Source organism: Elgaria multicarinata, chromosome 1, assembly GCF_023053635.1.
Source record: "Elgaria multicarinata webbii isolate HBS135686 ecotype San Diego chromosome 1, rElgMul1.1.pri, whole genome shotgun sequence".
NCBI classification, from domain to species: domain Eukaryota; kingdom Metazoa; phylum Chordata; class Lepidosauria; order Squamata; family Anguidae; genus Elgaria; species Elgaria multicarinata.
In genome coordinates, this window is record NC_086171.1 from 95,471,818 (window position 1) to 95,499,058 (window position 27,241).

At 44.1% G+C, this 27,241-nt stretch overlaps 1 protein-coding gene across 2 annotated transcripts in view; it reads left to right on the forward strand.

Moving 5' to 3' along the window:
* Positions 1 to 27,241, forward strand: part of CRIP1 (cysteine rich protein 1) — a 191,988-nt gene that overhangs the window by 157,035 nt on the left and 7,712 nt on the right. For both annotated transcript variants that reach the window (XM_063133391.1, XM_063133382.1), the window contains exon 2: positions 26,581 to 26,630. In XM_063133391.1, the coding sequence (XP_062989461.1) occupies positions 26,591 to 26,630 (40 nt within the window). In that variant the 5' untranslated portion in view covers positions 26,581 to 26,590. The remainder of the gene's footprint in view (positions 1 to 26,580; positions 26,631 to 27,241) is intronic.

Here is a 27,241-nt window from a genome sequence, read left to right on the forward strand (position 1 = left end):
CTTCTGTGGAATAGTCTTCCCCGTTTAGGTGCTCTAGACACAATGCCCTCTTTGACGTGGAGAGCAATAGCATTTAAGCATCTGCCTCTGGTGTTTTAAGATTCTTTCAATACAACAGTTTGGCAACAAGGTGAGATGGTTCTTCTACCTTTACAAGTGATTACCTTTACTTCTTGGATTAGAATGTTTGATACCTATGTGCTGGCTATTCATGATAAGGAACTTCCCAAGGCAAGGAAGCGTGCATTACTAATCCACTGCTTGGAAGCAGAAGTTCAGAGAATCTTCTATGATTTACCTGTTGTGTAAGCAGCTTTGGCTGCTTTACAAAACTTTTTTGTGCCTAAAGTTAAAGTTGTGGCAGAACGTTATAAATTTTGCCAGTGGGGACAGAAACAAGGAGAAACTATAGTTCAATATATTGCTGCTTTGAGGGAAATGGTTGTTACTTGTAATTTTGGAGATATGGCAGAGGAAATGATCTGGGATCAGTTGGTGGAGAAGACAGTGATGCCAAGAAACTGATTTTACTAGAAACTGATTTTACCTTGCAGAAAGCCATGACAATTGCCAGCCTGCAGTGGCAGAGGCAAAGCTAATGGATCAAGACAAGATAGAACCAGAGTAGGCTGTGCAGCCTTTCAAAACAGTCCCAAGGTCTTTGGACAACTGCAAAGATGGTGCAAAAAAGTGCTCACAGCCCTCAAAATCTGTACTGACAGTATGTTATCATTGTGGATCAACCCAACATATAGCAAATTATGCTAACTGCCCTGCAAGGGGAGCTCAGTGCAGACAGTGCAAAAGGAAAAGACATTTTGCCAGAGTATGCCGGAGTGCGCAGTCTCAACAGTCTATAAGTGAAGTTGCTGTACCAGAAGTGACTGTTTTAAGTGTGCAAGACCTTGGTGAAGCTACTACAGTGGATAGAATTACATGCATTGTTAGAGTGTCTGTCCCTACAGTAAGGAATTCCCAGGACATTGAGTTGATGTTAGACACAGGCTCTGCAGTTTCCATACTGCCCAAGTCTATTTATATGCAATACTTCAGTAGCTCACCACTTACAGCACCTAAATTGCATCTTATAAATTACTCAAGAAATCCATTTTCAGTTCTGGGTTGTGTATCAGCAAAAGTGGAATTTGAGACAAATTGTCTGACAGCTGAGTTCTATGTTGTACCTGAGGGAACACCCATCCTGGGCATTCAAGTACTGAATGGGACTATCACCTCAATATCACCTGACATTAATACAGTTCATACTTCGCTTGCAACCATAATAGCTCACAACATTGAAGAAGACTTTGGCTGTGCAAAGTTCCTGTGATACAAAGTTAAAATTAAACCCAATTCAGGCCAGTACAACAGAAACTATGCCGGTTACCATTTGCTGTGAGAGACGCTGTATCACAGGAACTTAAAAAATTAGTACAGAATGATGTCATTGAGGCTATTGATTCTTCTGAATGGGTTTCCGCAATTGTTGTGATTATTTTATTTTATTTATTTATTTATTACATTTTTATACCGCCCAATAGCCGAAGCTCTCTGGGCGGTTCACAAAAATTAAAACCACAGTAAAACACCCAACAGTTTAAAACACAATTACGAAATACAGTATAATTATTATTATTATTATTATTTATTTATATAGCACCATCAATGTACATGGTGCTGTACAGAGTAAAACAGTAAATAGCAAGACCCTGCCGCATAGGCTTACAATCTAATAAAATCATAGTAAAACAATAAGGAGGGGAAGAGAATGCAAACAGGTACAGGGTAGGGTAAGCAGGCACTGGGTAGGGAAAAACTAACAGTAGAAAGTAACAGTAGAAGTCTGCACAACATCAAGTTTTAAAAGCTTTAGGAAAAAGAAAAGTTTTTAGTTGTGCTTTAAAAGCTGTGGTTGAACTTGTAGTTCTCAAATGTTCTGGAAGAGCGTTCCAGGCGTATAAAAAGCGCAACCAGGATAAAACCACACAGCAAAGTTGATATAAGATTAAAATACAGAGTTAAAACAGTAAAATTAAAATTTAAGTTAAAATTAAGTGTTAAAATACTGAGTGAATAAAAAGGTCTTCAGCTGGCGACGAAAGCAGTACAGTGTAGGCGCCAAGCGGATTACAAAGAAAACAGGAAATATTCATCTGTGTGTGGACTTGATGGTGCCAAACAAGGCAGTGGTAGTTGATAGCCACCCACTCCCTCACATAGAAGAAGTTTTTACTGAACTGTGAGGCTCCACATTATTTCCCACCCTTGACCTACAAAATCATATTACATGAGGACAGTAGAGATCTCACTACATTCATCACCCATGATGGCTTGTTTTGCCTTTCTGTTGCCTTTCTATAAGATTCATGAGGAATTGTCCTTATATGAAGGTTTAGTGATCATCTCATTGTTCCACCAGAATTACAAGCAAAACTGATACAATTAGCCCATGATACACATCAAGGTATTGTACGAACTAAACAATGACTGTGTGATTTATATTGGTGGCCTGGAATGGATATGCAGGTTGAGGCTGCTGTCAAATCTTGTGTGACTTGCCAGCTTCATGACAAGACAACAACCACACATGTGCCTCCGTTCCATTGCCTGATTCAGCCTGTGAGAAGCTGGGACCATTTGAAAAGGGGCATGCTGATAGTTGCTATGCCATTACTCTTATTTCAGTAAATGGCTTGAAGTGGCTTTTACTCCAAATAACTTCTGCTATTTCTTCCTTTCTTCAGTTTTCAGTAGAGAAGGAGATCCAAAGGAACTGATCTCTGATAATGACACTCAGTTTACTTCCGCAGAGTTTTAAACTTTCCTGTCAGAGAGGAATATTAAACACAGGTGCTCATCAGTTTATTATCTGCAGAGGCCACCAGTGAGGGAGGAAGCAGCAGCCAGGCACTTCTCCACCGTGCCTGGGTCCAGCTCCAGCTGAGAGCCCCCTCCCTCCTGCTACCAACTGTCTCTGCAGAGGCCACCAGTGAGGGAGGAAGCAGCAGCCAGGCACTTCTCCACCGTGCCTGGGTCCAGCTCCAGCTGAGAGCCCCCTCCCTCCTGCTACCAACTGTCTCTGCAGAGGCCACCAGTGAGGGAGGAAGCAGCAGCCAGGCACTTCTCCACCGTGCCTGGGTCCAGCTCCAGCTGAGAGCCCCCTCCCTCCTGCTACCAACTGTCTCTGCAGAGGCCACCAGTGAGGGAGGAAGCAGCAGCCAGGCACTTCTCCACCGTGCCTGGGTCCAGCTCCAGCTGAGAGCCCCCTCCCTCCTGCTACCAACTGTCTCTGCAGAGGCCACCAGTGAGGGAGGAAGCAGCAGCCAGGCACTTCTCCACCGTGCCTGGGTCCAGCTCCAGCTGAGAGCCCCCTCCCTCCTGCTACCAACTGTAACTGCAGAGGCCACCAGAGAGGGAGGAAGCAGCAGCCAGGCACCTCTCCACCGTGCCTGGGTCCAGCTCCAGCTGAGAGCCCCCTCCCTCCTGCTGTCACCTGTAACTGCTGAACTTTCCAACTAAGATTGTAGTGCCTGAGTTTGCTTTCCTTTCCCCCCCCTCCTCCTCCTCCCTCCCAATCCCCTTTCCTTTTGTGTCATGTCTTTTAGATTGTAAGCCTGTGGGCAGGGACTGTCAAGAAATACTTTTGCAAGCCGCCATGAGAGCCTTTTTTGGCTGAATGGCGGCATAAAAATCCTTAAATAAATAAATAAATAAATAAATTATCCACAAGCGAATGGAGAGATAGAGCGTTTTAATAGAATCATAGAATCATAGAACCATAGAATAGCAGAGTTGGAAGGGGCCTACAAGGCCATCGAGTCCAACCCCCTGCTCAATGCAGGAATCCACCCTAAAGCATCCCTGACAGATGCTTGTCCAGCTGCCTCTTGAATGCCTCTAGAACCCACAACCTCCCTAGGTAACTGATTCCATTGTCATACTGCTTTAACAGTCAGGAAGTTTTTCCTGATGTCCAGCTGGAATCTGGTTTCCTTTAACTTGAGCCCGTTATTCTGTGTCCTGCACTCTGGGAGGATCGAGAAGAGATCCTGGCCCTCCTCTGTGTGACAACCTTTTAACTATTTGAAGAGTGCTATCATGTCTCCTCTCAATCTTCTCTTCTCCAGGCTAAACATGCCCACTTCTTTCAGTCTCTCTTCATAGGGCTTTGTTTCCAGACCCCGGATCATCCTGGTTGCCCTCCTCTGAACACACTCCAGCTTGTCTGAGTCCTTCTTGAATTGTGGATCCCAGAACTGGACACAATACTCTAGATGAGGCCTAACCAGGGCCGAATAGAGAGGAACCAGTACCTCACATGATTTGGAAGCTCTACTTCTATTAATGCAGCCCAAAATAGCATTTGCTGTTCTTGCAGCCATATTGCATAGAAGTTTGAAGGAAAGTCTACAAACAACTGATTTGAAAAGTAAGGCTTGGAAACATTTCATACAGAGTTTTTACAAGTATATAGAGCCTGGAGGCATGCCACAACACAGAAGTCACCAACTCAATAATTACAGGGGAGAGAGATGCAAATTTGCTGGACTACAAATGCTTAAGTCAGATACTTCCCTGCAGTTGGATGTGAGCCAAACAGTTCAAAAGAAACAACAAAAGCGTAAGACATATACAGATCACCATTATGGTGCCAATGAACCAGGAATACAATGTGGTTCATTTGTATGGGGAAAGAAACCAGGAATCATTTGGAAAGGAGAACCAAGATTCACTTTACCCCTGAAGGTACTTGACAGGGCAGTTTATACACCTATAAACTGTTCGATGGCTGTATATGGAATGCTCACTATCTTGCTCTTGCTCATTCTCACTGTTTTTAACTTTTGTAAACCGCCCAGAGAGCTTCGGCTATGGGGGCGGTATAAATAATAATAATAATAATAATAATAATAATAATAATAATAATAATAATAATAATAATAATAATTCTACAAATGGACAGAGCTGGAAGACCAGGAATCTTGCTCCTACTCAGTATGATCCAGTTACCAACACTAACGAGCACCTAGATGGCATTGATTACTCCAGGGTATTACCCCTTGCACAAAATAGCCAACCAGGACCCCTGCCTGAACAACATCCTCAGCACACCAGACAACAGCTTGCATGGGCTAAAGACTATGTTAAGTAATTCTCTTACAACAGCTGCAATTAACAATGTTATTGACTCAAGGATAAGTTGTATTATGTTGTTTGCAGAGATGTGCTAGTCTTTTTTGTATTAGATGGGTGGGAAAAGTTATTGTTTTTAAATAAAGGGGATATGTGGTATTGTTGTAGGTGAATTGCATGTTGGGAGGGGAGGCATGGAGGGGAGCTGGGAAAAAGAGAGGAAGTGAAGGGTGGAGTCAGGAAGATTGGAGTTAGTGTTTGTTGGAGTTTTCAGTTTTAGTCTTTGTAAACAGGTGCGAAGTAGTGACCCCCCTCACTTCAGTTGGACCTGGGAACACCCCATTTTAGCTAAGATTTCTATTTTAATTTCCAATGAGAGAAATATTTTCTCATTTCTTACTTCAGATTTTTTCTTTGAATTATAAGCAATTTTGGTTGGTGCTTAATATATCATACTTAATGACATCACCAGGGCCCATCCGTAGGTCTCAGGTTTGAGCCTTGAAATCTCAGGGCCCGGTATGTTCTAGACTGGACACCTCTAAGGAGGTTCGCTTGGCACCTACATTATATGCATTTAGACACCAGGTGAAGACCTTTTTATTCTCCCTGCATTTTAACAGTCTATAAATAAATTTTAACTTGGTGTTTTAAATTTGTAATTTTGCATTGCTGCTGTTTTTATCTGGTTGAGCTTTTATATTGTATTTTATAGTATGGTTTTATGCTGTTGTTTTATACTTTGAATGTTTTTAATTTTAGTGAACCGCCCAGAGAGCTCCGGCTATTGGGCGGTATAGAAATGTAATAAATAAATAAATAAATAAATAAGCCCTCTGAGAGGAATGCCTGTGAAAGCACTCCCTCTCCCACTGCTATCTTTGATCCAAGAATAGAGTTACATAGATGTGAGGCCACTACTGAAATGGCCCTCTCCATCAACTGAATTGCATGAACCAGTTGGCATGCAAACAAGACCTCTGAAGTTAATTTTAAAGTGTGGGCAAGCTCATACAACTTCAAGTAACCTAGTACCAACCAATTTAGGACTTTAACAGTAAAAAAGCACTTTGAATTGGGCCTGAAAACATCAATATCTAAGCAATATATTGTACCAGCTGAGCTGTCTTCAAATTCAGCCGCATGTGGAGAACACTACAGCAGTTGTCACTAGTGTGTGGGTAACTGAGGCAGGGTCACAAGAAGTATATTGGCCTTGACTCCTAGTCAGTGCTGCTACCTGTGTTTCTTCAAATAGCACAGAGTCTACGATTGTTCCCAAACTGTGAACTTGGTCTTTTGGGGTTTAAGCTTCAGTTTATTTCCCTTCAGCCATCCCAAAACTGCCCCCATGACATTCCTGGGATAAGCAAATGGAAATGAGAGGCAGAGCTGAATGCCATCTGCATATTGATGGTACTCCATCCCAAGCCCCTGGATGACTTCTCCCAGTGATTTCATGTTAGTTCCATGTCCTTTCTCTTCCTTCAAGTACCTGAAAATGTCCCAGCTTCAATTTGTTTTTCTTTCATGACAATGTTCCTATTCTGGGCTTGTATATACTTATCCTTGGTGACCTCTCCTTTCCTCCATTTCATTTATATTTTTAACTCGTTGCTAAGGGGTGTTTTGTTGTTGTTTTTTGTTTTTTGTAGAACCACATTAACTTTTTTCAGTTGTTTCCCATTTTCCTTTCGCATTGGAATTGTTTGTAAATTCACCTTTAATAATTCCTTCAGGAAAAAGAACAGTCTTGTGGCACCTTTAAGACTAATATGTTTTTTCTGGCATTAGCTGTTCTGGACCCTGTCAACTTCTTCAAACAGATGTGTACAGTGCCCACAAAAGCTTATGCCAGAATAAATGTGTTAGTCTTAAAGGTACCATAAGGCTCATGGTTTTTTTCCCCTGCAGCTTTGAAGCATTGTGAGGTCCTTTGCAGCATGCACCCAACCAGCTGCTTCCACCTCAAAAAGTTGCGATATTGCAGTCATTTTACTGCATGTGCCCCATTCCTCTGCATTAATATCCTGGGCATGCCTGTGACCTGGCCTTGACGTGGTCAAGGGGTTGCCCCATCACTCTTTTTCCTAGCCCGTTCCTAGCTGCTTTACTCGCTTCTCTGACATTGTGTTATTTAGCTTCTCTGATGCTGCCTTACTTCACTTCTCTGATGCTGCATTAGTTCACTTCCCTGATGTTATTTAGCTTTTCTGATGTTCTGTTATTTAGCTTCTCTGATGTTTGTAGTAAATACAGGTAGTAAAACTCAGGCCGTTGATAGACGAGGGTTTAGCCTGGGCTGATACCTGGGCTCACCCCTGTGCACAGGGGATCCCGGGGTCAGCCCAGGCTAAACCTTCCGTTGGCCCTGGATAACTGGCACCGGTTGTGGCCCGGTATTTCCACAGCTCCGACTGAGCCCGGGGCTGCCGAAGGTCTAGCCAGTTCCGCGGCTTTTCCTGGCTACGCGGTTTACTCGCAAGTAGCCGGGAGAAGCCATGCCCATTGGGCTGGTGGGAAAATTGGGGGGGGAGAGACGGGGGCTGGGAGGGAAGAGCGGACCCAGCGGGAGAGATGGGAAGAGCGGAGCCAGGGGACATTGGGGGGATCGCGGTCCAGGGGCGATGGGGGGGGCAATCGGACATGGCGAGAGGGCAGGCGGGCGAGCGAGCGAGCTGGTGGGCATCGGACATGGCGAGTGGGCGGGCGGGCATCGGACATTGCAGGGGGGAAATCAGGGGCAGGGGGAAGTGGGGAACCCTTTAAAAAGGGGGGAAAGACCTACCTTGTCGTTGGTGAACTCCTGCGCACATGGCCCCTTTAAGATTAAAAAAAATGGCCGACGTGACGGGGCTTTCCCTTACCCCGTTGTGTGTCATGTGTAGACTAGGGCGATGGCCCGCGCTAGCTGCAGTGCGGGCTCGCCCCTACTCCCAACCGGATGAACAGGTAGGTCTAGCAGAGCCCTCAGTGACAGTTTTCTGGAAAGTGGGGCTTTGCAAGCTTCAGATTCAGAACTCCAGCTATTTCATGTTGAATCTGCCATTTTGCGCATAGCCCTATTGTGAAGTACAGAAAGATCCTACATCTCCCAGCATGCATTGCTTCAGAATTCTATATCTGAAGCTTGCCCGAGCCCTACTAGAAAGAGATGGAATTGGGGGTGGTGGGGTGCTCTCTAGGGGGACTTCAGTCCCTGTCCAGGATCATTGGGGATTTATGCTTCCTCGAGTAAAAGTAAACTATTTCCGACCTATCATCCTATTTTCCTCTGTTCCAATCCATTTTGTTTCATTTGGAACATTTCTGTATATCTGAAACTGCACATTTCTGAAGTTGTGAACAGGGAGCTTTTATTCTTTCCTTTGCTGTTGCACAGCCGTGCATCTCCAATTTATCAAAATAGAGACCTGCTGCATTAGTTCCTTACTATTCATACAACTTTGAATGGGAATGGGGGGGACAGCACACTCGGGTGGGGGTCTTGGTGGGTAACTGATTGGCCGCAGTTGCCAATCCTTTCTCTAATTAATTCCTGTTGCATTCAGAGAAGCATTGTTCCTGCAGTTAATAGCTAAGGCAGAGCACTGCCTGGATGTGTCCCTTCCCTTCCATTCTGTTCCTACCAACTACAGTGTCACACCCAAGCTTTGTACTTCTGTTATGGTTACCAAAGTAATCAAGAAGTTTGCAAACATACTCTCTGTTTACCTGCCAAACTGGGTGGAGGCTATGGCCTCTGCTGAAAAAGCAGCACTTAAGGAAGTCAAAACTACAGTTTCTCAACCAGTTTCTCTTTATTCTTGCCTCAACTGTTTTTTTTTACATGTTTCCCTCTGGCAGTTTTATTAAGGGAAACTATAAAATAAAAATTGATGAAATTCTGCATGATTGCTGACAAAATGAAGTGGCAAGAACTTTTGTGTCTCCTGACTCAGGAAGATCAGAAGACAGGTCAAATCATAGAATCATAGAATAGTAGAGTTGGAAGGGGCCTATAAGGCCATTGAGTCCAACCCATAATGGTAGTTATAGCATGATTCCCAACCTCCTGAAGACTGAAGAATCAGGGATGGATGTGTAGAGGCAACAAGACTAAACGGCAGTTAATATCAAGCAAGCAAGATTCTATTAAGCCACTAAAAGCCAAAATATTTCTAAAAGGGAAGGTCTTTGTATTTTAGTGGAAGATGATCAGGAAAGGGGCAAGGAGGACCTCCCAGGTCAGGACGTTCCAGACTCTGGGCACCAAAAAAGGCCTTCTACCTGAGCATGATCCTGGGACACATGGGTCTTTGTAGGTGGCTTTTATAATCGGGCAGGTCTATGTTGTGGAAGGCAGACCTTTAAGTATCCAGATCTCAAATAATAAAGATTTTTAAAGGACATGACCAGCACTTTGGATTGGATCTAGAAACAAATTGGTAGCAAGTGCAGCTTTTTCAGCAGTGGAATGTCTTGCTCCTAATAATTCACACCAGTGAATAAACAAGCTACCATATTTAGAAGAAGTTTTAGGTTTTGGACACTATTCAAATGTAGGGCCATGAAATTGCAGTAGTCCAGATGTGATTTGATTAAGGCACATGTCACTATGGCCAGATCTGTTTTCTTCAGTAATGGGCATAGCTATACTATACAAAGCCCCATCTGGCCATACCTGTCACATGGGCATCCAGCTCAAAGCTGGTTTAAGGAGCATTCCCAAACTACACATGTGCTATTCCTCCCATCCCCAATTGAATTCCTATTTCTGGGGTAGCTTTTCTGCTGAGGATTGAGTTTAAATGTGTTATCCCCTATTAGGGGGAAACCAATTTTGGCTGCCCTTGTAGGCCAAACCAACATTTGTTATTCCCTCAAGGAGCAGGGTCTTCTCCCTGACCTCATGCTATATATCTCTGAAACCCAATACAAGGCCAGAATGGAATCTCTTGCTCCTTTCTCTAGTTCTATGCTTGGACCTGGGGTGTGGAGCATCAAGCAAACCCCTGCTCATTTAGTCAGAGCTAAATGAAAGTGTTCTTCCTCTGTTTCCTATGGATGTTGCAATCTCAGATTGCCTGATGGTTACAGAGCAAACTCATGCATTTCCACCTCTACCTCCAGCATGGAGCTGGAAGAAACAGACTGGAAGCTGGAGCTGGGAGAGAGGGGAAGGCTATTAACTTGTTCTGCACACATTGGGCACTCTTCATAGCACTTATTGGGTGCTAAACAAGCCCATGTACCCCCACCACCGCCCTCCAGCACACAGCTGAAATGAAGACACAGAGGTATGTCAGATGGCTCTGCCTTTGCACCTGACAGGCTCTCCAAGGCTCTCCAGTTGCCATGGGAAGCAATATGGAACGAGCCAGGTTCATACCAAAGGACAATCTTGTCTGAATTAAGGGTCTGTTTACTATCATCCAACTCATTCCAAAATGGGGACAGTGATCCTGCTGCCACATGGGGCAGTAGTCAGGGGTTGTGACAGCAGTGGCCAGCAAGGTGTGTCTGAGAAGCCCACAAGCAGGTTTTCTTCTAAAATCTGGTATTCAGTGTTGGCCTTTGGACGTGGAGGTTTCACTTATCATTCATGGCTAATTGCCCCTGAAAAGCTTATTCTTAATGGTTTTGTAATCTGAAGTGTATTTTGCATTTTTATATATTGTTGATATAACAAATTTTGAACAAAATACTCTTAAATTCTTCTTTTATAATATGATGTTGAGAGGCCATTTCTTACTCTTTTTAAAACCCATCTAAGCTAGTGACCACCATATCTTGTGGTCACTAGCTAATTCCATAAATTAGTGTGTGACGTATCTGTGTGTTCTGATAATACTGTTAATCAATTTCATTGCACAATCCATGTTCCAATTTTAAGATTTGGGAAAAAGTTATTTTCTGTGGCAATATGTTAAAGTAACAAATCATCAGAACAACCATTTAATGATATCTCTTTAAAAAATAACATTCAAGATGATTTAGAGCTTGTGGGGGAGATCTATTAAAAGTATCACTTGACCAAAAGTAAATTTGCTATTTTTTAAAAAAGTACCAGTTCATCTTCCAGAAAAAATATTAGCCAATGGCAGTTCACCTTCTAGAAAAGACATTAGCCAATGAAAATAGGAAAACCTGAACAAATGTATCCATTGCTTTGTTATTAATGGATAAATGTGGGATGGAGACTCCAAATATGGAATGCTACTTGATTTATATGGCTTTCATGCTGAATCAAAGACCAAGAACAGGGGTGGTCATCCCAGGAGGCAGGGTGAGACCCTCACCTCTGGCAGTGGTCAGGGAGGGAAGGCCACTCACTACATGCCCACCAGTGCCAGCCGGGCATAGTGCCTTGCTCTGTGAAAGAAACACTCAGAACAACAGGCAAACAGGTACTCCATAGAGCCCCACCAACCAATCTCCTGCTGAGGCAAATGTCACAGCAGGAAAGCAGCCAGCCCAGCTCTCTGTAGCAACCATCCTCACAGTGAGGCATCTATTCAAATGTAGGCACTATTCAAGTCTACTGTCATCTCCCTCCTTCCATTTTAGGAATGAGCCAATATTTGAAGAGGCTTCAACATGGTCTCTCCTGCTTTTTATAATAGCAGTACAAGTTTGGAGTTTTCAGATTTGGGCAATTGAATACTCACTCTTTTCATACAACCATAGAATCACAGAATAGTAGTGTTGGAAGGGGCCTATATGGCCCCTGAGTCCAACCCCCTGCTCAATGAAGGAATCCACCTTAAAGCATACCTGACAGATGGCTGTCCAGCTGCATCTTGAATGCCTCCAGTGTAGGAGAGCCCACAACCTCCCTAGATAATTGGTTCCATTGTAATACTGCTCTAACAGACGGAATTTTTTTCTAGTGCCCAGTCAGAATCTGCCTTGAGCCCATTATTCTGTGTCCTGCACTCTGGGATGATCGAGAAGAGATCCTGGCCCTCCCTCTGTGTGGCAACCTTTCAAGTAGGCATGTGCTCCGCTCCTATTAGAAGCGCAGAAGCAGGAGCAAATTGGCCTGCTCCACCTTGCCCAGAGGCGGAGTAGAAGTGGACCGCGGACCCCTAGAAGCAAGGCGGGGAGAAGCGCCCATCAGCGGAGCGCTTCTCTTTCCGCGGAGTGCTCCGATCGCCATCTTGAAACATTTCGCCCATAGATAACTGGGTTGTTTTTGAAGCTATCGTTCTGAAAATTCTTGTGCTTAGTCGTGGATGGGGGTCATTTGAGACTACTCTCACCTCTCTGCGTCGTGCGAGTCGCGTGCTATATTTTTTTAAAAATCGGGTCAACAAACGGACAGCGCGGGTCAAACGGCGGTTTTCGCCCATAGGATTGCATTGCGGAAAAGAATCGGGGATAACTGGGTTGATTTTTAAGCTATCGTTCTGAAAATTCTTGTGCTTAGACAGTCGTGGATGGGGGTCATTTTGAGACTACTCTCAACTTTCTGTGTCCTTTGGTTCACGTGCTATGTTTTTTAAAAAAATCGGGTACATTTACAATACAAACGGTAGGGTAAACCCGGCTGTGGCGCGGCGGGGTTTATTTGAAGCGATGACAGGCACATTCAACTCCCAATCCTGATGAGAATTGATCACCTCATGAAGCATCCTCCAATCCCAGCGTTGGAGGGGGGGAATAAGCCATAGCCACCCTCAGAGCTTTCAGCTTTCAGCGTCTTTGTGGGTTGTCGTTCGTGGAGAGAGGAGTTAGTTATAGGTGCTGCTGCTGTGTTTGGACTTTGGAGATAGATTAGGATTTAGCTTGGCGTGTGTGTGTGTTTGTTTGCTTCTTTCTGACTTTTAGCTTAGTTTGCTCTGTGTTTTTCCCTTACTTTGATTTAATATAAACTTTATTTTTAAACTTTGGAGTGTGTGTTTGTTTGTTTGGTTGGTTGGTTGTCCCCCCCCCTCCCCTCTCTTAAAGCCTGACTGTGTTTCATCTTCCTTCCTTCTATATACCAAAAAATACAAAAAAATACCCCAAAAAAATTATTCTCTATTTCTTCTCTCTGTTACTTGGACTCTGTGTGTGACTGTGTGATTGTGTGAGCGTGCTGTGTGTGCAGTGCACTGTTTGTGAAGTGCAACAGCCACTGATTGAGCATTTCAAATCCTGTTTGGGCAAAGCATACACACACTTCTTGTCCCATTTCCCTACATATAGTATATTCTTCTTATACATATTATTATTAATATTAATATTAATATTATATTCTTATACATATTATTAGTAGTATTAGTAGATTCTTATACATCTTATTATTAGTATTAATATTTTATTCTTATACATATTATTAGTAGTATATTAGTATATTCTTATAGATATTATTATTAGTAATATCATCATGAGAAGAGGAAGCAGGCGCAGGTCTGTGGTGGGGCGTGCTGAAAGCAGTGGTCAAGGCAAGGCTCAGGCTGGCACTAGTAAGCAGGCTGTCTCTCCTGCTGTGAAAATCAAACGGGCAACTCCTTGGCTGGCTGCTCCGCAACAGAAGCAGGAGAAGGAGCAGGCAGAGGCACTCTCTTCTGCAACTTGTGCCCGGCGTTCTCTTTTTGAGGGTGGTTATGGGAAAAGTGCCCCTTTACAAGAGGCAGGTGGCATTAGAGGAGGAGGAGGAGTATCCCCAAGTCCTTCATTATTGTTTGAGCCCATGAGCCTGCTGCTGGACCTGTCCTCCTCCTCGGTGACCAACTCGCTGGGATGGTTTGCGTTTGCAATGTGTGACTAACTGCAGTGCTGGCTTAGAAACCAGCCATCACTTCCTTGTGCCCCCAGAAATGCCCGCAACCTGCCTGTCTGCCCGCCTCCCCCGGGGTGCTGCTGTGGTGGGGCATCTGCCAGGACTGACTCCACGCCTGCTCTGCCTGCCTCTCTGCCCGCCTGGTGCCTGGGAGATGGGCTTTGCGGTACGTGCCCAGCACCCTCCGGCACGCTTGCTCCCAGTCGTCCTCCTCTGTGCCCCTCAATGCGTAACTGCTGGGTTAGAAAGAAACAACCAGCCATCTTTGCCTCACTTGCTCCTTGCGCCCGCTTACAGGTTGGTTTGCTATGCGTTAGTGCTCAAGCCATCCTTGCGGCACTACAATGCATGCTGCCTGCCTGCCTGCCTGCCTTCCCTCCCTTCTCCCCTTCCCGCCTTGCAGGGATGGTGTATGTGTCTTGCTTTGACTCAGGGGAGAAGTCCTTCCTGAGCTCACTTAGACTTTATCAAGTTCAATAATCCATTTTTCAAATGTGGAAGAAGATTTAGGGTTATCTCGTGGCATGTTGGGATTTCCTTGGAACTGGCCCCATTGAGCTGTCTGCAGTGCAACTTTAAATCCCTGACATACTGGAGTGCCCGATTTTCAAAACTTCCCCTAACATCAGGGGATGATGGGATTGCCTTGAAACTTGGTGTCCATGTGGACACATGGGTAAGCTGTCATGGGACCAAAGGATAGGTTTCTGACGTGCAAATTGACATAGTTGTAGAATGGGACTTGATTTGGGGTGAGTTAAAAAGTTTAAGCCGCGCCAAAAATCAGGGGATGATGGGATTGCCTTGAATCTGGGCATCCATGTGGACACATGGATAAGCTATCATGGTGCCGAGTTTGAGGTTTCTAACATGCAAATTGACGGAGCTATCCCAAGGGGTCTGAATGGGGTGCCCGATTTTCATAAATTCCCCAAAAATCAGGGGATGATAGGATTGCCTTGAAACTTGGCGTCCATGTGGACACATGGATAAGCTATCATGGTGCCGAGTTTGAGGTTTCTAACGTGCAAATTGACGTAGTTGTAGAATGGGACAATTTGGGGTGAGTTAAACTGCGCCAAAAATCAGGGGATGATGGGATTGCCTTGAGTCTGGGCGTCCACGTGGACACATGGATAAGCTATCATGGTGCCGAGTTTGAGGTTTCTAACATACAAATTGACGGAGCTATCCCAAGGGGTCTGAATGGGGTGCCTGATTTTCATAAATTCCCCAAAAATCAGGGGATGATGGGATTGCCTTGAAACCTGGCGTCCATGTGGACACCTGGATAAGTTATCATGGTGCTGAGTTTGAGGTTTCTAACATGCAAATTGACAGAGCTATCGAAAGGGGTGTGACTTAGGGTTATGGGTGGTGCGTTAGAGGTTAGAGCCGCGCCAAAAATCAGAGGATGATGGGACTGCCTTGAGTCTGGGCGTGCGTGTGTCCCTGGATAAGCTCTCATGGTGGCGAGTTTGAGATTTTTAGCGTGCAAATTGACGGAGCTATGGAAAGGGGTGTGAATGGGGTGCCCGATTTTCAAAAATTCCCCCAAAATCAGGGGATGATGGGATTCCCTTGAAACTTGGCGTGCATGTGTATACCCCCATGAGGTGTCATGGTGCCAAACGTGAGGTTTCTAACTTGAACAGAAAAAAAGTTGTTTACTTTTTTAGCTTTCAATGCAAGCCTATGGGGGGGAAAAACGGAGCTCCGATCCGGATCCGGAGCTCCGAGTGGAGCGGAGCGGACATGGGCAGAGCAGGGGCGGGGCGAAGCGGCCCGATCCGAAAATCGCGGATCTGGAAGTGAAGCGGAGCGGGGGGTCCGTGCACACCCCTAGTGTCAACTGCATATCTGAGATTGTTACTGTTTCTTCCTGCGATTTTAACTCCAGCCTTGGATTCGTCAAGCCCAGCACGTCGCATGATGTGTTCTGCATACAAGTTGAATAGGTAAGGTGAGAGTATACAACCCTGTCGTACTCCTTTCCCAATCTTAAACCAGTCCGTTGTTCCGTGGTCTGTTCTTGCCGTTGCCACTTGTTTGTTTGTTTGTTATACAGATTCCTCAGGAGGCAGACAAGATGACTTGGTATCCCCATACCACCAAGAACTTGCCACAGTTTGTTATGATCCACACAGACAAAGGCTTTAGAATAGTCAATAAAACAGAAATAGATGTTTTTCTGGAACTCCCTGGCTTTCTCCATTATCCAGCAGATATTGGCAATTTGGTCTCTAGTTTCTCTGTCTTTTCTAAACCCAGCTTGTTGTCATATAGACGGGGGCTAATACAAGAAGATCTGATCAAAAATGAGATGAGATTAATCTGGCAGGATTTGTTCTTGACAAATCCACGCTGGCTTCTAGTTATCATTGCATCTGACTTCTTGATAATATGCTCCAAGATTTTCCCAGGGATTGTCAGACTGACTGGTCTGTAGCTCCCAGGTTCTTCCTTTTTGCCCATTTTGAAGATAGAGACAAAATTAGCCCTCCTCCAGTCATCCAACACTTTACCCATCCTCCATGATTTTACAAAGATAATAGACAGTGGCTCCAAGAGTCCTTCTGCCCATTCCTTTATTACTCCTTTATTACAGGATGCAGTTCATCCTGGAGATTTGAAATCAAAGAAATTAGGTATTCCTTGACCATTTGTTTATCAATCTGAAGCTGCAAATCTTCAGCTTGTACTTCATCTTTTTTTAACAAAACAGAACAGAAAACAAATCGTGGGAAAAGAAAAAGGAAAAAGAAAAGGGGGAATTACATGCACAGGAATGCCAATTTTCCCCATCAAATACACCATTCAGAAAAAAGGGGAGAGAGGTATGAATAAGTTTCAAGAAAAGCAGACCAAATATCCAGGTGGTATCCACTATATACCACCTGTTCAAATGTTGATAGCATTGTCAAGTCCTCAGTTCATTGCATTATGGGAAATGAACATTGATCCTTCCAACATAATAATATCAGAGCTCAGAAAATCCATTTGCACTGGCCAAGATTAACTTCCAAGACACTGGCAGATTAACTTCCAAGAAACCGGCAGGTAGTTTAGGAGGACATGCACACCATTCCATATTAAAGACTGTTTCAATACAAAGTATTGACCTCCTCCCAAAAGGGGGCAACTATTGGACATTGCCAAAACATGAATAAAAGAAGCTGTCGTAAATCACCAGCACTGCAAGATAAGCAGTCTAGAAACATCAATCAGCAGTCCATGGTCGTATGCCGAAAGTATTCATCACACCAGGTTCAGGAATGCACAGAAAAGTTGTCAAAGTCCTTTCCAGAGTTGGGTTACTTTCAGGCAAGGTCAAGGAGCTGGTATACAAGCGATGAGGACAGAGTACTAAACACAACTATTGTTTCCAGTACCCGCCCAGTAGCTCTGGCTTGCTTTATATTGGGATGATGGTGATTAGGGATTGAAGTCAGCTGCGTTGGCCTGTAGCTAGCTTCTGCCTGTTCCTGTGAAGGGCCACTCCCCAAACACTCCCAGGCTCAGCTGTTCGTCCTTCCTGCTCTATCCCAAACTGAGGAACAACAGAAGCACTGGGTGCATTATATCTCCAAACTAGACAAACTCTTATTAAAGAGGCATTGGCAATAAACCCCAAACAATTTTTTTTCTGAATAAAGCATGGTCTAAGATCAGTAGAAGCTTCAGATACAGATGCCATTGATTAGGCAAAATCGGATGCTCCAATTCTCTATTCCATTCCTTTCTTAGACCTTTGGTATCATATTTATTTACTAATGCTAAGTATTTATATATATGGATCGTGGGTCAATATGCCTGTTAAGTGTTTCCAACAGTAATGGAGGCTCTGAAGCTGTAAAAGCGACTGGACCAAACTTAGATTCCAGCAAGTGTTCCAACTGCAAATATTGCTATTCAGTAATAGTAAGTAAATAGAAAATAATAATAATAATAATAATAATAATAATAATAATAAATTATTTCACTTGGATCGAGGCGGTGAACAACAGTGAATATAAAACACATAAAAATGACAAAAACTCATTGTTCAGACCTATTGATTGATTCAAAGTAAAAAGTCCATCCATGTCCACCAGAAGAACACTTACTTTCCAATTCATAAATCTGGATTTCTCCATAAAATCAATTTTGTGTGAGAGAATGGATCAAATTCTTTCTCACAGCCATGATTGTAGGAGTGGGCTTATTTATTCTGGTATATTGAGAGCCTAGTGCCATCCATTTAGGAAGAGAGTCTAAAACATAAGGATTCCAGAACTGACCAGGGTGGAAAATCTAGACAAACTGGAAAAGACCAAAACTTAGTGCAAGTCAATAGGTAGGCAAGGTCTGGAAAACCAAACCCACCTTCTTTAATCTGAAAGAGTTTATTTATTTATTTATTTATTTATTACATTTCTATACCGTCCCAATAGCCGGAGCTCTCTGGGTGGTTCACAAAAATTAAAAACATTCAAAGTATAAAACAACAGTATAAAACCATAATATAAAATACAATATAAAAGCTCAACCAGATAAAAATAGTAGCAATGCAAAATTACAAATTTAAAACACCAAGTTAAAATGTATTTATAGCCTGTTAAAATGCTGGGAGAATAAAAAGGTCTTCACCTGGTGTCTAAACGCATATAATGTACGTGCCAAGCGAACCTCCTTAGGGAGCTCATTCCACAGCCAGGGTGCCACAGCAGAGAAGGTCCTGCTCCTGGTAGCCACCTGCCTCACTTCCTTTGGCAGGGGCTCACAGAGAAGGACCCCTGAGGATGACCTTAGGGTCCGGGCAGGTACATATGGGAGGAGGCATTCCTTCAGATAGCCTGGCCTCAAGCCGTTTAGGGCTTTAAATGTTAATACCAGCACTTTGAATCGGGCTCGGACCTGGACTGGCAGCCAATGAAGCTGGAAAAGGACTGGCGTGATGTGGTCTCGTCAGCCAGTCCCTGTTAGTAACAGTGCTGCCCTGTTTTGTACCAGTTGAAATTTCTGGACTGTTTTCAAAGGCAGCCCCACATATAACACATTGCAGTAATCCAAACGAGAGGTTATCAGAGCATGGATAACTGTAGCTAGGCTATCTCTGTCCAGATAAGGGCGCAGATAAGGGCTGCCCCTTACGCCTGGAACGCTCTTCCAGAACATTTGAGAACTACAAGCTCAACCACAGCTTTTAAAGCTCAACTAAAAACTTTTCTTTTTCCTAAAGCTTTTAAAACTTGATGTTGTGCAGACTTCTACTGTTACTTTCTACTGTTAGTTTTTCCCTACCCTGTGCCTGCTTACCCTTCCCTGTACCTGTTGGCATTCTCTTCCCCTCCTTATTGTTTTACTATGATTTTATTAGATTGTAAGCCTATGCGGCAGAGTCTTGCTATTTACTGTTTTACTCTGTACAGCACCATGTACATTGATGGTGCTATATAAATAAATAATAATAATAATAATAATAATAATAATTGGTATATCGGCCTAAGCTGATAAAAGGTGCTCTTTGCCACTGAGTTCACCTGTGCCTCAAGTGACAGTTCTGGATCCAAGAGCACCCCCAAACTACGGACCTGATCCTTTAGGGGGAGTGCAACCCCGTCCAGCACAGGGCAAACATCACCTCACTGGACAGATGAACCACCCGCTAACAGTACCTCCGTCTTGTCTGGATTGAGTCTCAGTTTACTAGCCCTCATCCAGTCCATTACCGTGCAAGATATTCAAGGTGAAGAAGAATCCCCAAAGAATTTGCGAAATAGAGCACTGAGTTGTTGAAAATATTTGCCATGTATAAGTAGAACACATGATATACACAATTCGAAGTATAATATTCATCTTTAGAGGGTTGAATTTACCCCATTGACTCATCTTTAATGATGCCCATCTATCCATATCTCATACGATCACATTTATTTATTTATTTATTTAGAATATTTATATACCGCTCCCTATTGAAAAATTTTGGAGCGGTGTACAAGGTAAAATGAAAATGAAAACAGAATAAAACAGTTAAAACAAAATTTAAAAAGAAGCAAAAACAGAAATCCAAGGCTGCATGTTAAAGAAAGGCTTCGTGGAATAAAGATGTTTTCAGGAGGCGCCGAAAGAAGTACAAGGTTGGCGCCTGCCTGACCTCCAGAGGCAGGGAATTCCACATGAGGGGCGCCACCAGTAATCGGAAGATGGATCTATGTGGAACCACCAGGAGCAGGCCCTCGGATGACCTCAGTGACCGGGCAGGTTGGTAAGGGAGGAGGCGCTCTCTCGGGTATCCTGGTCCCAAGTTGTTTAGGGCTTTGTACACAAGTACAAGAACCTTAAACCTGGCCCGGTAGCGAATAGGCAGCCAGTGCAGTTCCCTCAGCAGAGGAGTTACATGCTGGAAAGGGGCAGTTCCAGACAACAGCCAAGCTGCAGCATTCTGCACTAGCTCCAGCTTCCGGAGCAGCTTCAAGGGCAGCCCCACATAGAGCGCGTTGCAGTAATCCAATCTTGAGGTTACCAATGCCTGTACCACTGTGGTCAAGCTATCCCTGTCCAGGAGGGGCCGTAGTTGGCGAACTAACCAAGATGGTAAAAGGCACTCCGAGCCATGACGGCTATTAATCAGTTTATTCAAATTTATTTTAATCAATTGAGATATCTCTCTGAGAATAAGTAGTCCCAGATTGGTAATAAAATCGGGGCACCACTGAAATTGACCATTAGCCAACAACTATGGAATAACCGATCACCAAAAGTATTAATCAATTTCATCAAAGCAGGAATAGATGCCTGGGATTTAGAAAAATAAATAAAAATAAAAGATAATCAGCATAAAAAATAATTTTAAATTCTAAATCAGCATGCATAAACCCAAGAATACCACTGTTCTGTCTTACTGCACAAGCCAGGGGTTCCAAACGTAGATCAAATATCAATGGGGAATGTGGACATCCTTGTCTAGTACCTCATCCAAGCAGGAAAAAAGCTGACAAGAAGTTATTGGTCATAACTCTTGCTTTTGGGCTTGAGTATAAAATTCTAACCTATTTCAAAAATTCCACCAAGAAACCAGTATTACTCAATGTTACAAAATTCCAATGAATTTTATTGAAGGCCTTCTCAACATCCAAGGAGGCAACGCCACCTGGTCAGTTCTTTCTGTGTTTAAAGCTATCAGACTTACAACTAATCTCAAATTGTTGCCCTCCTGCCTTTTTTTAATAAATCCCACTTGATTTATCCTAATCCCAACCAAAGCTGTAATGATTTGTTGCAATCTATTGGCTAAAATTGCTTTTAATATTTTAATATCAACATTTATTAGTGAGATCAGTCAGTAATTAGCACAATTAGTATGGTCCTTGCAAGACTTAGAGATGACTGAAGTATAAGCATCAATTAGTGATGAAGAAGGGGAACCTTTCATCATTTACAATATATATTTGAAAAACTGATAAAGTTTTAGAGCTAGAAAACAAGAAAACGTTTTATACCACTCAATTAGGAACCCATCTGGACAATGGACTTCCCATTGTTCATACTCATAATTGCTTTTATACTCTCTTTTTTATAGAGCTATAGGATGTTGCCTTTGTAATCTAAGCAAGGGAGTTTAATTATGAGTACTTCACTTTTGCCAGGGGAGTCATAGACCCTCTTTTGGGGTGGGGTGGGGGGATGAGACAAAGTAGGAATTGAGCACTTTGGCCTTTTCTATGTCATCTGTTATCATTTTACCATCCTCACTGTGTAACTGAACCACCATTTCTTTCCTGTCTTTTACTATTCATGTACCTAAAGAAAGCTTTTTTGTTGTTGCTTTTAGCATCCCTCACTAATCTCAGCTCATTCTCAAATTTAGCCTTCTTGATGCCATTCTGTGCTATCTGTCTGAATTCTTCTTTTGTAGCCTGATCTTCCTTCCACTTCCTATATGTGCTCCTTTTTTTGTTTTCAGACCATCTCTAAGCTTTTCTTCTGTTGCCTTCTATCTTATTTCCTTGTTGGAATTGTTTGTAATTGTGCCTTTAAAATTTCCTTTTTTAGAAACTTCCAACCATCTTGGGCCACAGCTAGACCTAAGGTTTATCCTGGGATCATCCAGGCTTCTCCCCTGCCTGAGCACTGGATCCCCTGTGTGTCACCTAGATGAACAGGTCTGACCCCTGGACGATCCAGGGATAAACCTTAGGTCTAGCTATGGCCTAGGACTCCTTTTTTCATTAGGGCCACTTGCCATGGGACATTACTTATCATCGTTCTCAGTTTATTAAAATTGGCTTTCCTAAAATCGTATGGCTACACTCAACTTTTGCTTCTTTTAAAATCAAGAACTTAAGTCTGACATGGTCACTTTCCTCCAGAGTTCCCATAACTGCCACTTTATCCACTAAGTCATCACTATTGGTCAGTATCAAGTCAAGGATAGCCAATTCTCTAGTTCCTCCATCCACTTTTTGTAGTAGAAAGTTATCAGCCACACAAGTCAGGAATTTCTTGTAAGGGTAACTTCTGGCAGAATTTGTCTCCCAACAGATATCGGGGTAATTCTCCCAACAGAGAATCGGCCAGAGCACTTCAGCTATTGGGCGGTATAAAAATGTAATAAATAAATAAATAAATAAATAAATAAATAAATAAATAAATAAATGAGTTTCCCTATCACACTTCCTTGAAACACTGGCAATTTGCTTTTCAAAAGTTTCATCCTCGTCTTCTCCTGGAATGGATGGTCAGTAGTAAGACTCCGACTACCATGTTCCTTTCCCCCCATGGGAAACGTAACATACTTGGCTTTCAATTCCACACAGCGTTCTCCCATAATGACTACTCTTCTTGTTGTTGTAAGCCTTGGTATTGTTTCCTCTGCTTTGTCAGGCCATGGATGGCTATGCTCATGTTTTGGCTCAGGGCAGGGCAGGGCAGGGCAGGGCAACACTGACTGCCCTTTAATAAAGCCATCATGTCATTAAACACAGCTCCCACTTTAAAATAGTAGCTCAAATAGCAACAGGCTGGCCCATTTTGCATGATCACAACAGTCCACCATGGCTTTTTTTATTTATTTATTCATTTAAACTTTTTTTATTGTGAATATCAACAAACAGAAGAGAAAATACATTGTGAAAACGGGGGGGAAAACCATACAATGTGTATATAGAATTATCATCATTTTCATTGTATACACCGTGGCTTATTTAACAGATGGAGGACTATGGTGCATGTTGGAGGCCATTTCAAATATTCAAGATGTGGCTTATCATGACATTCAGACCAGAATGAGGGTGGGTAACAATGGTGTGTGTGATGTTATGTTATACCTATTATATACCCCCCTGCTGCCCCTTTGCCTGCCAGCGCCCCCTGCCAGCGCCCCCTGCCATCCCTTTTCCTCTTAACGCCCCCCTATGCAATCCCACCGCCCCCAGGGGGCGGTACCACCCACTTTGGGAACCACTGGGCTAAGGGAACAGCAGCCCCCAGCTCACCATCCCAGTGGGCCCAATAGACGCCCAGCTTTCAAATAATAACAAGACAGCAAATCTTGTAGAACCAAAAACATGAGCCAAAATATTGGGGCATTTTTTTGTCCAATCATTTTGTGAGAGGTGAGTTTTTCAGTGTGTTTACCTAATGAATTGAGTTGCAGCTATGATTGACATTTCTGGAGCAAAAAAAGCTATAGAAATAAGTATAGAGTGACCATTTGTCTGTATAAGGGACTTCCTAGTCCATATTGTTGTTCTATCCTTGTGATTACTGCCCATAAAAGAACTCAGAAATCCACAATGTTTGTATAAGAGCTCCTTCACACCATCCCCCCCACAAGCTGTCCTCGCACTATCTGCCTCTGTTTCAAGAGTGTGTCAAGCGCTGATCACTTTCATGTGTGTGCGTTGTTGCATGATTTCAGTGCGTGTGTCCTTTCACCTGTGTGGGCTCACATCGCTAACATACCGCCCTGTCTCCTCCCTTCTCCTTGCAGTTCATTGGTTGTTGTGGCTGGGAGAGACTTTGAGATGGACATGGGTTGTGGGTTCCTTCCCCCACCTTAATTCTTATTTTCTCATTTTATTTTTTTATTTCTGCACAAATGCAATTGAATGCAATTCTGGTAGGCTGAAATGGTGTAATGGTGCAATGGTGTACTTAAGGGATAAGAACATAGTAAGTGTCATGCTGGATCAGACCAAGGGAAAGTCAACCCCTTGCATGTCCACGGACTGGTCTACCTATCCTTGTTTTGTTGCACTTTAAAACTTAGGAGAAATGGGGGGGGGGCGAGAAGAAGAACACACAGTGCTTTCCCTAGGATCCTTATAAACTGAGTTGTAGAATTGAAAGTACGATGGAACAACTCAGCAAACTCTGTACCAACAATCCAGCTGTTGTTCCCAAGGAGAATGATGAGGAAAATAAATAGAAATGGTGCACTGGAGGAGATCCACCAGTCAGCGACACTGACCTACACACACACACCCTTCCACATACACACCCTCAGCACAAAAATCAGGATGATAGCATTGAAAAGGAAATTACACAGGAACAGAACAGCGATGTTATCGCGCATGGCGAAAACCAGACTTTCCCTGTACAAAAATAAAGTGAAAGAGGAGGGCGAAACAGCGCAATCACAGCGAGATCACAACAGGATGGGTACGATGTCATGTGAGTACCGCGCTGCAAAACCAGACACCAGGAGAATCACTGGTGTGATGGAACTCTAACTCTGATTGGTCAAGCCCCAAACAACAGGTATCAGTAATGACAGGAATTCTGTCTCTTTCTAGCTCAAGTCTTATTTCATGCAAAAAATAAAATAAAATAAAATAATCATTATTCTTTTTTTAAATTAAAACTTATCCTGCCAATGCAAATACAGTCCACCTTTATACCAAGTGTGTGTGAGCACTGCAGCATAGAATGGATTATATCACTGCTGTAAAGTCATCCAATGTTGTTATGCGCATATTGGTGGTACAGAGGGAAACAGAGTAGTGTTTACACCTATGCAGTGCAGTCCAGTGTTAAATAGGGCTTTGCTAGATGAGGGGTTAGCCTGGGCTGATAACCGGGATCGCCCCTGTGTGTCCAGAATGACGCACAGCGGATCCTGGGTTTAGGTAGGGGGTCAACCCTCCCTTGCCCCAGGGTAATGGGCTCCACTTGTAGCCTGGTATTTCCGCAGTCCCAGGCTTGAGCCTGGGACTGAGGAAGGTCTAGCCCATTCCGCGGCTTTTCCCAGCTATGCGTCTTACTTGCACATAGCCGGGAGAAGCCACGCATGGGCAGGGGGAGAGATCGCAGCCGCGGGGGGGGGGGGAGATCGTGGCTGGGGAGGGGGGAGATTGGCGACAAAGGGAGCGGGGAAACCTTTTTTAAAAACAACAACACTTACCTATGGTGCTCGTGTGCTCCTGCGCACCTGGCCTTTTTTTTAAAAAAAAAAAAAGATGGCGGACGTGACGGGGCTTTCCTTAGCCCATCGCATCTGACGTATAGACTGGGGCAACAGCCCGCGCTAGTTTGGTGGTAACTCAGGCTAAACTATTGATGGGAACAGTACTCCTAGACAGTGTGCCAGTCAGCTACTTCCACCAACCCTCCTCCAGCCATTGTGGCAGGACAGCAACACACCAACTTGTCAGTAAATTGAATTAATTCTGAGTAGACAGGTATAGGTTAACAAGATATGAGTTAATGAAAGTGCAGATACAGGCATATGGGTGAGGCAAATGAGAAGCAAGAGGATGCTGTTTCAACTTTTGCATTTGTATAATAAGAGTTGGTGTCAGTCTTCAGGATTTAGCTCCCCCACAGAGTTCTCAGTATTAAGATAAATTTCCAAATGGGTTACTGGACATGCATTTCACATCTAGTGCACATGCATGTAAATGTGTGCACACAGAGAGGCAGCAAGCATTGCACAATTGATCATTTGGCATACTAGAGAGGCTTGTTTTGAACTATTCATATCATAGTGGGAAACAATTATATCTCTGTGGTTTGTTTGTTTGTTTGTTTGTAAAAAACTTGTTTGTTATGTTCTGCCTTTCTTCCAGGAGCTAAGATCTCCCCGTTTTTAACTTGTGAGGTAGGTTAGACTGAAAAGGTAGTGAAAAGAAGACTATCCATTATGTGGGGCATTTGCTGGCTGGTCTTCCTCAGGCAGCAAAATGTATCGGACCAGCCCCTAGTTGCGTGAGTGCTTGTGAGAGAGGTTCTCTGTGTGTCTACCTTTCTTGTGTTGTGGAATGCTATAAAAGGGGAAGTGAGAAATGGGAACTTGCTTGTATTTGAACACACTATCAGGATGAGTGAGAGCCTTCACTATAATCTGCTACCCCCGGGGCCCTGGCCTTCCCCCTCTAAAGGAAGGGAGAGGTTCTGCAAAGCCCGACCTGGCCCTGCCGGCGAGTTCAGGTTCCTCCGCACTGAAACCAGAGGTTTCAGGTTCTCATAATCGACGATGGCGGCGGCCAAGCCGTGGCCTATAATCATGTTAACCGACCACTCAATAATGGAGTAGGCCTACTCAGCAGCAGAAAAGGGACGGGGATTCGGCTCCAGGGCGCGGCCAAGAGCTTCCCGCCCCGCGGCCAAGGCAAGGCGTGGCCGGGGGAGGCGAGATAGTCTCCGCAGGCAGCGCGCAACCTCTTGTAACGGCTCCTTGCCCTCTTCTCTCCATCCGGGACCGACTGAGCGCTACACGCCGCCGCCATGCCCAAGTGCCCTCGCTGCCAGAAGGAGGTCTACTTCGGTAAGGCTTAGCCACCAAATCTTCCAGGACAGGCAGCGCAGAATGCGGGCGAGAACAGGGAGGGGCTTCGGGAAGCACATCGGAGACCCGAAATCCGGTCCGTGGCACGGGGGGATCGGTCCTTGTGCGGGACCGAGGAGAAGCAGGGCTAGGCGGCTCCTACACCGTGAGCGCGTCTTCGTCTCTGGGGCCAGTGCGTGGGCATGCAAGTAATCAGCCACAAGCAGGTTCAGGATGGAGCGACTCCGGAGAGCGCTTGTGCCCCGGCACCTCTTTCTTCAGAAGCAGGCGCAGCGCAACTTTATTTGTGGCGCCTGTGGTGTTGGCCTCCGATGGTGGCCCACGGACGGGAGCTAGTGGCAGGGTCGGGGTGTGTCTCGGGATCTTTCTGCTTTCTGAGCGTTTGGCGAGGTCATTGCAGGAAGAGACTATGCAATTTCAATTAAAGAAACGACACTAGAAAGGGTGTCCACCATCGCCACCAGCTCTTTGGCTCCAATCCTATTCCCCCCCCCCCCGCCCAATTTTGCTTTTTTTCCCCGCGTCTTAAAAATTTGGGCGAATCAATCATAGATTTCTCGGTGTCCCTCATTTATTGTCTCACCCGAAGC